This window comes from Haplochromis burtoni, unplaced genomic scaffold (genome assembly GCF_018398535.1).
Source record: "Haplochromis burtoni strain Fernald_Lab_line unplaced genomic scaffold, NCSU_Asbu1 Contig_902, whole genome shotgun sequence".
Lineage (NCBI taxonomy): Eukaryota > Metazoa > Chordata > Actinopteri > Cichliformes > Cichlidae > Haplochromis > Haplochromis burtoni.
This window is the reverse complement of record NW_024583263.1, coordinates 91,749-104,060: the sequence shown is the minus strand read 5'-3', so window position 1 is coordinate 104,060 and position 12,312 is coordinate 91,749. Positions and strand designations below refer to the sequence as shown.

General features: G+C 41.4%; 1 protein-coding gene across 1 annotated transcript in view; it reads left to right on the top strand.

Annotated features, from left to right (window-relative positions):
* The first annotated feature begins 548 nt into the window (after nucleotides 1–548).
* LOC102292375 (collagen alpha-1(XVIII) chain) overlaps nucleotides 549–12,312 on the top strand; it is a 55,598-nt gene continuing 43,834 nt past the window's right edge. Inside the window, exon 1 of the mRNA XM_042216031.1 lies at nucleotides 549–824. Coding sequence (XP_042071965.1) covers nucleotides 749–824 — 76 coding nt within the window. The 5' untranslated portion in view covers nucleotides 549–748. The remainder of the gene's footprint in view (nucleotides 825–12,312) is intronic.

Below are 12,312 nucleotides of genomic sequence, written 5' to 3'. Positions count from 1 at the left end.
GCCACCATTTGGTATGAAGTGAGGGTTAGGCTCTGGTTGAGACGACCCATTATTGGGTCTAAAGTGGGCATTGGGCAGATGTGGCCAATGCCCTTGTCCAGGGTGTCTTAGGGTTTGCATTTTTCTGCATATTCTTTTTATTTTTACCCTTTGGTTTGGCAGCCTCACCTGGTGCTCAGTTTTTCCCTCTCGGGTTTGGGTTTTGCTGGATTGCTTTTGTTTTAGCCTGGACAGCGGCCGATGAAGTCCCTTCCTCAGGATCCGGGTTTTGCTGCATACGTTGCATTTTTCTTGTTTTCAGTCTTACAATGTCCAGTGAAGTTTCTTCTATTGGATCAGGCTTGCTGTTTGCGTTTTGTTGCATAAACTGAATGTTTCAAATCTTTTTTTCCCTAAAAGTTGGCTCGTGGTGTGTTTCTTAGCAGTTGCACAGTTCTGAGACATACTGAGAGGTGCTGGTTTTCTCATCCAGTGGTTCTCATCCAGGCTTTTACTTTGAAAAGCCCACGGTGGAAGTTGTGCTGTGACTCTCCTCCCGGCTTGAAAGTTTTTTGCATAGTGCTGTGCTGTAAAGGTGCGCTCGTCCTCCTCAGGTATACAGGCGGTGGGTGAAGCTTGTCTCGCGGTTGTGTTTATTTTCCTCCACCAGCTGCTGGAGATGACAGCAACCACACGCCCTCCTCGAAGCGTCTGAAGGGATTTTATTTGCTTTCTGTGTCAGACTCACTAAGTCATAATAACCGCAGGGATGCGTGCACGCGACAGGTGCTGGACCTGCATCCTCGCGCTGCTGGTGGCCGCACAGGCGCAGTCTCAGCAAACAGGTAAATTGATGCATTTATTTTATTTTCTCATACGTGTGTTCAAATACTCCTTTGAGCTTTGCAGAAGCAAAACGTGCTGCAAAAGTACTGTAAAACTTAAAAACCTGAAAATGGTGCGAAATCTCGGAGTTTCTAATAATTGTTAATCTAAAAACGTCCAGTTTTGTAACTTCAACTGTTAATTCTGACTTCATGAACTATTTCTTAGCAATGAGTTCAGTCACGTGACCTGAAAGCTTGGAGTTGGTTTTTTTTCCAGGCTGGAATGAGATCGTGGTCGGTGTGAATGTCTGGGCTTGTTTATTGGGAATAATGAATAGCTCATCATCTCCTCCGCTGTCAGAGACATGCACTGCTGTCCTGTCTGTAAGAGTGCACCTACTACAGAGGGATGCGATTTCTACAGATTGTGCACTGACCTGTTCTGAAATAAGAATTTCTGGTGCTTTCCTACATTTGAGGACTTTGCATTTATTATACTAGCTTCCTTTGGCACCACATGGGCGTCTATGAGACGCTGGGCCCTGGGGCACAGACAAATAAAAAGCCCCCTCACAGCTTTGAGATAAGGGACGCTTTATTCTACTGTGGTTGATAGTGTAGCTGTTGTGCATTCAGAAAGGTCGACCTGAAGCTAAAGCGGTCAGTTACGGACCTCTAGACTCTGTTTCCAGGCTTTAGAAAATATGTGACGGCCGGACGTCGGCCAGCCATAACTTTTATACTGTCTGACGATAAATGTCAGCGCTGACTCATTTTCAGAATGGTCCCATGATTATTTTCTGTCACATACATGCTGCTCCAATGGTGATACTCTAAACGTGGCCATAGCTGAGCCAGAGTATGTTTCTTCAAAAGCTTTTTACCTCTTTTGGCTCTCACTGACATTGTTCAGCTCAACCATACAATGATGGCTGTGAGCACAGAAACCCCACCCACCTGTTGTTCAGACCTTCTGTTTGTACGGGACAGCCAATCGGAACAAAGATGGCTTAAAGGAAGTGGAGCTAAACACCTTATTTTAGATTATGGACTCTGTTAAAATAATGGATCTGAAAAGTGAAACCAGTACTGAACTACTTTAAACTGGCATTATCTCTAATGGCCAACAGTCTCGTTTCAAAAAGAGGTCTGATTGTCTAGAAGTCTGTGGGGAAAACTGCCTTACGGTTCACTTAATGAAGACCTCAACAGTCAATTTTCTGATGAGTTCATGGCCTCAGGCTCTAGTTTTGAGTCTTATTCAATACAAGCCTAATGTTTATGACATTATAAATTATTTAAAGTAAAAATAGATAATAATGAGGGTTGTGCTTTAGGCTTGATTTAGACTTTGGCAGTAAACCTATGCCCTGCCTTTTCAACGCTTAAATCTAAACCCCATGCTGTGACCTTCCATGCCAATTGTTGTGTTCTCCGTTGACCCGACGTGTACTTACATTTCTCAAGGTACACCTGAGGAAATGTGGAAGGTTACAGCGTACGATTAAGAGACGCTTCCAGTTGCATCCTTAGTTGTGTTGTAGATTTAGAATGGGATTACTTATGGCTGACAAGCCCTTGATTTTCTGATCCACTCCTTCCTTCAAACCGTAAACCTGGTGATGTCCAGTGTTCAGCTTGACTTCACAACAGGATCTCATACATTAGTGTGAGACCTGTCGCCCATCGTCCGAGTTCAGGAGTTGCACCAATGCCCAATAAAAGATGAATAAAGATTAATAATCTAGTAGATTACTGTAATAGCTTTTCATCAGAAAAAGATAGCGTTTAGGTGTTTACTTTTTTTAAAGAAACACAGCCAAGTAACAACCAGGTGCAGCATAACGTCTTCCTCTCGTAAGTTACCCAGGTCCACAGCTTCATGTTGAATCACTTAATCATTATCTTCATCTACTCCTTGTGCTTGTTTTGCATCTCCAAGAACATGTTGGACCTTTGCCTTCTTATTTTGCACCTCCTTGTAGTCGTTTTAATCCTGTGTTGTTTTTTTTTTGTCTTTTTTGACTTGTTTGAACGATGTGTGAAAACACACATTAACAGTGGCTTCAGTTTGAGGCTCTGACTCACTCATACCCATAGCCATGTCTGTGTGTGTGTGCTGGTGTTTTATACAAATATTACACTTTACAGCTAAGCTCCTCTTTAAGACAAATATTTAAGGAAAGATTACAAGTAGGTTCAAGGGCTAAGGCTATTGCAGGTGTGTGTGTGTGTGTGTGTGTGTGTGTGTGTGTGTGTGTGTGTTTTGAAGCTGGTGATATGCAGTTTGTTGATTTTCCCCTCTTCAGGGCTCATCGTTCCCTCCCAGACACACTTCACCTCGTCTAATTTTACCTGGCTGTGGTTTCCCTCCTCTGCAGGCTAACACACACACACACACACACACACACACACACACACACACACACACACACACACACACACACACACACAACATTGTGCTGACATTCAGACATGCCCGCACAATCATGTAGAGACAAAGCACTGTTTATGCAGAAATGCTTCAGCTACCTTCATGGAAGAATCCAGGCCTTTGAACTGAGCGTGTAGTTCAGGGGTACAACTATAATTTCTTAGATTTATAATAAATAAAAAAGAAAATTGTAAAAAAAAAAAAAAAAGTGTCCAAAATTCATTAAATTCAATAAAATAAACCCACAATTCTTATTATCGATGAGGATTTTACTATAATAAGTTTCCCCTACTTTGGCAAAAAAAAAGACAGGGCTCTTCAGTGAACTTTTAATATTTGAACATGCTTTTTTCTTCTTCATCTGTCTGTTAGTGACTGGTTAGCTCAGTTGGTTAGAGTGTGGTGCTAATTATGCCAAGGTTCGATCCCCGTACGGGCCACTTCAAGCTTTTGGGGCAGGGATAGCTCAGTAGGTAGAGTTGGCACCCCATGATCAGAAGGTTGGGGGTTCGAATCCACTGAACGGCTGCCCTGAGATACCCCTGAGCAGAGTACCGTCCTTACACACTGCTTCCCGGTGCGCCTGCTTAGTGGCTGCCCACTGCTTCACCGAGTGAATGGGTCAAATGCAGAGAGAGTAATTTCCCCACGGGGATTAATAAATTATACATTTTTATTATTAGTGAGAAATGACTCAAAGGTGGGATGTGTTATAACAGGGTAACAAACCCAGAACAATGTTTTATAAGATACATTGTTTTTAAAAATCAGAGAAATTTTTACCATCAACAGAACTAATACACAGTTATATTTTTTTGATCATGCCAACGTAACTAATCCTAAAATCCAGAAACTAGTTGGCATTTTTACAGCAACAGTTCAATAGGCTATGTTGATTTGATTTTTGGTAGTGTACATGAGGTACGCTTTAGATATATTCACGTTACACTTTGGAATTTTTTAATTCTTTTGCTTGTGCCCAAGACGGTGTTTGCCAACAAGTGGTTAAACAGGATTGAGAGATTGTTGGGGACAATTGAACCAGCATTGCTGTCGTGCTGATCACAGTAACTTAATACAGGTGACATTATCATCATGTCACTGTTGTGTAGTTCATCTACAGCTTCCTTACAATTACACAACTCTAACAAACACTATATAAAATCCCACTGGCTCTTTGTCAAGGGTATGTCGGCAATACTAACTTTTAGGTTAGTGGCTGAAATGCAAAGGCAAAGGTAATGTGATAGAAATGCAGCAGGTTTCACAGGATTTCTGGGAAAGCAGGTTGCAGAAAAGCAAGTTTACCAAATAAGGAAACTCAAAGAATGAGGATCATGGAGTTATACTTTACTATCTGTATCAATATGAAGGTAAATTCTCCAGAATTTACACCCTCTCGGTTGTCTTTCTCTGAATTTAGCGCCTCCTAAATTTACTGTAGCTGTGTTTATATAGTATATAAGCAGTCGGGTCCCCTGGGTGGCCAAATTGCGTCTTTTCCATCATATACGATCCTACATATAAGAAAAGGGGATAATAAAACCCATGTACCGTGCTGCACTAAATGAATGGCTGTAAACATAACTGTCAGGTGCCTTAGGGTCTAAAGCAGGGGTAATACAGGGGAGCTTATGGGATAATTAGAAAGTTTTTTTTTCTTTCTATCTTCTAAATGTACCACTAGACCAGCCTGTCTGAACCCAAGGCCCATTTCTACCATCAAGACTGTCTGTGTTGCACTTCATGGGAAATTTCTTGTTGATGCCTCGAGCCCATGAAATGCAAGCACAGGTCGAACATTATTGTCTGACTGTGGGAATTCCACACATCTAAATGTTATAGCTGCAGGCCAGGTTGAAGCAAACACTCATTATAACAACGTTTTTCACAATTTTCTGGCACTGAATCTTGTTTACTGATATAGAAAATAATTAGCAACGAAGATTTTCTTCCTGTACGGCAGTACAAACGTAACATAAATCAAGATTAAATCATTGTTTGACTCTTATCAGTCGAATTTAGATTTGAGTCAGAGATTTGTTTATGTGAAAACAACAGTTGTGGTTACTGTGAGTCAGTGTAGTATAAATGTGATTTATAAACACACGTCTCACCACTAATGACTGAATGCTGCAGTCAAGTCCTGATAAAGACTCACTGTTTGACTCATCTGTTTCAGATATAATCTGTCATGACATTTAAATTATTCGTATCTAATGGACCCTCATCTGTGGTGCTTTTGAAAAATTCGGAAATTTGTTTTTTTACACAATGATCATACCTTATGAGCTGCATGTTTCTGTCATGGGTGTCATTAAGATTTAATCTTATCTTTGTTTCACATGTCGTGACTTATCTCATCCAAACCTACGTTGAATTATCTTGACTTGTCTTTATCTACAATATCTTGACTAGTTGTTTAGCTTGGCTTTTCTTAGTCATGTGGCAAATTTCAACACCAACCAAAAGTTGGATGTAGCTTGTTGGGAGCTATGCCCGTCTTTTTTATTCAGCCCATGATCTTGACTGATCTTGCCCATTAGAAAATGATATTTTTGCACCAACAAGGTAATTAATAAAGAGCTCTCAGCTAAAACCTTGGCATATCACAGTTGGTGTGTAGTGTGTCCTTAAACAAATTGAGGAAACAAGAGAAGTGTCAGTCATTTCCTTAAGAAACAGAGAAAAGTCCAAAAAAGACCTGACACAGAACCTGAGAGATGCATCTGGACCTTCAGTTGATCCATCTACTGTTCACTGAAGCCTCATCAGAAATGAAAAAGAAACTGTCATCAAAAACCATGGACCACCTGGAGAGCATGACAATGACCCCAAACACTGTGATTTGATGGATTGGCCTCAACAAGGCAGAAACATCCCAAGAAGGGCTTTGAATGTCCTTCAAGAAGGCCAGAGAACTAATTCTGAAGACTGCTTAGTGAAATGACAAGAAAGCTGCGAAATATTGACCATCAAGCTTGTTTGAATTGTACAAACTCTATTTTTGTCTTATATGTCTTATATGTATTTCACGTTTTCCTAGCAAGATATAAAGAAGAGTTGTTGCACATTTTTTTCTTAGAAGCTGCTACAGCTTTGGGGTGATGGAAGCTTAGGTCAGGGTTTGGTTTGTGCACTAACAAACTGTAGATGTTCACACAGCAGGTGGTGCAGCACAAAGAAGCAAATCTTGTGCCATGTCCAAGTCCCAAACATTGGGACACAATCCAAAGCCAGGACCTCCATACATTCACACACTATTTGTGGATGCCTGCTGATTAGATCTTAAAGAGCAGAGCAGGTGAGAGCACTGAGCCACGGCTGAGTGTGCCAGGACCATCATCACCACCTCAAAGCACCAGCACTGCAACTGGGAAAACAAAGCATTCCCCAGTAACACGGAGCGCTTCTGAAGAGCCACTTCAGATGGCATAGCTGATAGGCTTCACAGAAAGATGGAGGACGGAAAGCAAAACATCCTCTCGTCCGTCAGCCTGAGCTCTCACCTCAGCTGTGTGACATTTACATAACTGACAGCAGGTAGAAAACACCTATTAGTGCCTTTTTTAAAAAGAGCTTTGAAGTTTCAGTGGTTACAGTGTGCAGGTCTAATCATCTCGATGATGTAGCAGAGCTGAAACTGAAACACACAAAAGGACAAAAGGTGTAATCACAGATAAACGTGGGTGGAGAAATTTCCTTGAAGCGATGTGGAGAACAAGGAGTGTCAGGAGTTTGTTTTATGAAGCTGATCTGCTGGAGTTTATTCAGCCTGCAGCTACAACACCTTATTCTCTGCTGGGTCTGACCAAATTCAGGCCAAGAAAACACCAGGATAAGACAAGTTGTTATAGCCTTTTTAAGCTTATTACCACCAGAAGAAACAATGGCTCCTTTACTGGGCTGTATTTATTATGTAGGCATAGTTACTGGTTATATTTCAGAATACAAAATCAGGTTATAGACTAATCCAACTTAGGGTCATGTGAGGGACAGAGTTTATCACAGCCTACATTGTATTATCTGCTTCCCAGCCTTTCTGGGTCTTACTGATATTTGCTCGAGGAAAGCATAAACTAATAAAGTCTGTGTGCTGAACTGCATTTTCCCCTCTTTTCAGGTCCAGATTCTTGCATGAATGCTGCTATCGGCCTTCTATATCCTCTTGTTTACATGTTACTGCAGACTTATCAATAAGCCCAAGGTCTTTAGTTGCACAGCTGTGAACAGGAATTGTTCCTGTCAACCTTGAAGTTGGCTGATTATAAAACATTCATCTTTGAACTTTGGTGGAAAAAAGTGTGTAAGTTCCCTGTGTTTCCAGGTGCTTTCTGTTATAACATCACTGCTTTTGCAAGTTGAAGAACTCTGCCTGAAGCTAATATCTCCAGTGCGTAATCGCAGGTTATGCCACCTCTCACACAGAAGCTGCTTGTTTATGACTGAGAGGTCATTAATCATAGTTCTGTGCGCTGGCTCACTCATTGCTGTCAATTTGCTGTCTACAAAGGCATTTTACGGTGAAACATCACTGGGTTTTATGAGTGGTGACTCTCATCATTTTTCTTTTTGTGCGTTATAATCTGTCCTGAAAGCGTCAAGAGGAGGAACCACTGTTTCATTTCCAGTGCTTGAAACAATCAGAGGGGGCGGCGCAGCTGCTAACAAAGGCTGCAAGTCTTTTAATTCACAAGGGTTTTAGTGGAAACCACAGCATGACCAGTTGAGGAAAAGCACTTTAGAAACACAATATTGCTGATGCCAGAGTATTTGTCAATGTCTTAAAGCTTTTGTGGAGGGGGTGTGTACAATATATAATGTTAATCTAGACCTAAAAGCACATCCACACCTGACTCCATGCCATAGTCTGTGAGTTTTGTGGTTATTTGGTGGCATTTTAATCATTATTTGGTCTTTTATATGGCTGTTGTTCTTGGATTTTAATAATAATAATAATGGATTGCATTTATATAGCGCTTTTCGAGAACCTCAAAGCGCTTTACAATGCCACTATTCATTCACTCTCACACACTGGTGGAGGAAAGCTACAGTTGTAGCCACAGCTGCCCTGGGGCAGACTGACAGAAGCGGCCCCTCTGGCCAACACCAGTAGGCAAGTAGGGTAAAGTGTCTTGCCCAAGGACACAACGACCAGGACAGAGAGCCCAGGGATCGAACCGGCGACCTTCCGGTTATGCGATTCCCAACCCCCTGAGCCACGGTCGCCCAGTTGGGAAGAGTGGTGCGTGGTGGTTAACACTATTGCCTCACAGCTAGAGGGTCCTGGGTTTGACTCCACGATCTGGCGTCTTAGCGTGGAGTTTGCATGTTCTCCCTGTGTCTCTGGTGCTCTGGCTTTCTCTCACAGTCTAAAGACATGCAGTTAGTGGAGTTTGGTTAATTGTTGATTCTAAATTACCCGTAGATGTGAACATGAGTATGAGTGGTTGTCTTGCCTCTCTGGGACCAACTGGCGACTTGTCCAGGGTGAACGTTGCCTTACAGCCGTTGGTAGCTGGCATGGATTCTGTTCCCAATGCGACCCTGATGAGGAAAATTGGAATAGAGTGGATGGATGGATTGCTTGGGTAGTTTAGTTTAGTTTAGATAGACTATTACAGATATGTGTTACATGTGCTCTTTAGTGTAATTGTGCATCTTGTCATTTCGGTCATGTGATTCCTCATTTTGTTACTTCCAGTTTTATTTTTATTGCTGGTGCCTTGTTATTAGTTTTATTTCTTTTGTTGTTGTCTTGATTAGTTTCACTTGTACACTGTTACCCTGGTGTTTCCACTCTCCCCGATCACCTCCTGTGCCTAAACCTCAGCTTGGATCTGTTCTTTGTGGAGTCATACTGTGTTCATGTTGCACACCTTTTTGTGTGTTCTCTCAATTAAGGCTGCTCTTTGGATTACCTGCATCACCTGAATAAAAGTTTTTTTTTTCTCAGAATTCTCACAAGTCTGCATATGTGAGAAACCTGCACCTAATGGCACTGGTTATGATCAGGAAATAAAATGCAGGGACTTTATATAGGAATTAGGATCCTTCCTTTCTTTACCTCCATTTTTGACAAAAGGAACCTTAGTTGCAAGAAAAAGTATAATATCCTGAATATTTTGTCTACTCTGTATACACTGACAGTAGGCAGACAGTCTGCTTTCTTAACCTTCATGGTTTCCTTCTGCAAATATTTATCAGCTTCCTCTCCAGGAAGGCTCTCATCCTGTGGATGATCTGCAGCCATCCTCCACCTGCTTTAGGTTATGGTAAGAATAAAGTATAACAAATTGCACCATTCGATGAAGATGACTGAATCAGTAGCTTTAAAAAATAGACTAGGAAGTCGTGAATCGATATTCTAAAATGTGTCACCAAATGCAGGGTTTCCACGGTGTTTGTGGTTTTAGGGCCGACTGATTGTAGCAACTAGAGCTGGCACGATACCACTTTTTTATGTCCGATACCGATATCATAAATTTGGATATCTGCCGATACCGATATGAATCCGATATAGTGTTTTTTAATCAACAAAACTGTTTTTTAAATATCTTGCTGCATTTTGTATAAGTTCATACTCAAGTTTAAAACAACAACTACACTAAAGCTATTCTGTTATACCTGTATGCAAAAAAAAATATTTCATAGTTCAGCAATACTGATCAATCTAATAAACTTAAACCTACACCATCCTCCCTATTCTGGTATTTTAAAGAGTACTTAGCATAAATATTAAGCAACCTAACTAATATGGTTCCAACTCCCAGCAACAACAAAAATAAAAAAATAGGGAACCACCCCTCACGCTCCACCTCATGATGCTTAATTGATGTAATCAACCTTAATTTGATGCAGTGTGAAAAAAATGCACAGAAATCAATTATTTTTCAAGAAATATTAAATAGATTCAACATCTTTCTTCAACAGAATTGCAGACTGCACAGATGGTACCTTCCCAAAGGAAAAAGTACTATAGCTTACTAGGGTATATATATTAGACTTAATAGTCACTATATACAGTAATGGACTTCTATTCATTTTGCATCAAATTAAAACTTTGGGTGTCAGATAATTATTTATTAAAAGCTAGACATTTTAAATGAGAATAAGAAAGAAAAGTATGTCTTTGTGCCCCCTTTTCCCTGTTAATGCCCTATCGGCCCCCCTGGCTAAACTTTGCTAGATCCGCCCCTGCACAGTTACCAGCCGTCAGCTACGTAGAAAAAGATCCTCGAGTAGAAAGTAATATTAAATAAATTCTAACAACAGCTGATCAAGCTTAAACGTGCTGCTGTTGTTCAGCCGCTGGTTTCCTCTTTCTGGTACAAAGTGGGCCAAAAGCAAACTAGAGACATGGACTCGCGACAGAAAAGCCGATCAGCTGATCATTAAGCAGTTTCATGATCAAAGTAGCAGCAAGAAGAGGCAGTCGCTCCATATATCGTTTGTTAAGCTTAACGCAGGAATGCTTTACAAACGTTCAGAGATGGACTTACAAACTTGCTTTACTTCTCTCGGGATAACTTTGTCGGAGATGAAATGCCGGGTTGCTAGCGAAGCTCCACATGCTATCCAGACCACCGACAGGTCCCGCATGCCACAGCCGCTCTATCACGTGATGCATACTGCTCCGACGTGCTAACGTTCTGAGGTGAGTTACGGCGTGTTGCAAGTTTTGTGAGGTGCTTTCGATATTTAATGGATCGGATTACATTTTTTATTTTTCTCCGATATCCGATCCAGTAATTTAGGTCAGTATCAGACCGATACCTATACGTAATATCGGATCGGTCCATCTCTAGTAGCAACATTAATAACTGTTATTTAACACGACTCAGCAGCTGAAGTCGTTTTCTGATTCTTGTTCATCACTTGTCTGTCCTCCTCTCATGTTGGCTTTGATTAACTTAACTTGCCGTGGCCTGTAAGAAGAATGAAAGTGGGGTTTTAGAGAAGGGTGGAAGTTCTCTTCTGGAAAGGAAAAACACTGTCACAAAACAGAGTAGAGAAAAATAACTGGTTTATCCTGATTACCTTGTAATTGTCTACCAGTAAATCGATCATGTTGGCATCTCAGATGGATAAAACAAGTGGTTTTTAAACTTATTCTTATTCAACTTATTCTTCAGGGACCACCAGTGTACCTGGTTGATGTCTACAAAACACTGTTGGGCATCTGAGCCGATTACTTTAGTTGATGTGAGTGAAACTGGCCTGACATCTTAAAGGCGACACAGAGGAATTATGAAGGATACAGAATGGATGGTTTTCTTGACTAGATTTCTTAAGTTTGTGTCTGTTTGGGTTTGATATCCCATGTTGTACTCATGTTGTGCTTTAGGAACACTAGTTCTTATTTCCTCAGCTTTGCTGCCTACACAGTACAAAAACTAGGCCTAAACGCAGTATTTTTGCTGGAGCGGGACGGTGTCTGATGTTCGTATCGTGTATTTGAGAAGCTCCCTTTTGTGCGCCTCAGTGCTTTTGTGCTCTTTGTCATTTTATGACTCAGTGAGAGCGCCACAGCGCTTATGAGAACTGAATTCCAGTATCTGGGTTGCAGGAATTTGAACCTGCAGCACTTGAGGCCTTGGGTTCACGTCCCCTCGAGCTCCTGCTGCAGAGTGTCTGACAGGTGAGACCACAGCGAGGATTTTGGCATGAAGATAATATCGCAGATGTGGGCTGCTAAATCATTTTCTTTTTCTTTTTTTTAAAAACTTTTAATCATTTAGAACGCCGGGTTATTGCTTTTTAATTTTCTCCTGTCAGTCAGCTCATTAGAGGCGTCACTTCTCATTTATTCTTACTGTCTCACATTCAGGAGGAGCCACCAAGCTTGACGCCACGCTGCTTAATGTCTCTTTACCACCTGCTTTCTTTAACAGATCTCCTCAGTTGGGGATTGCCCAAAAAAGGAGTCGACTGTGTTGCCTTCAAGCTCCCGTGCCGCTTCGTGAATCCCAACCGTCTCACCCCCTCTCTTGTTTGTAAATGCCCTGTTCGTGTTCGTGCCAGAAACTCACTTTGACATACCGCAGGGGAGGAGGAGGAGAGAGGAAGAGG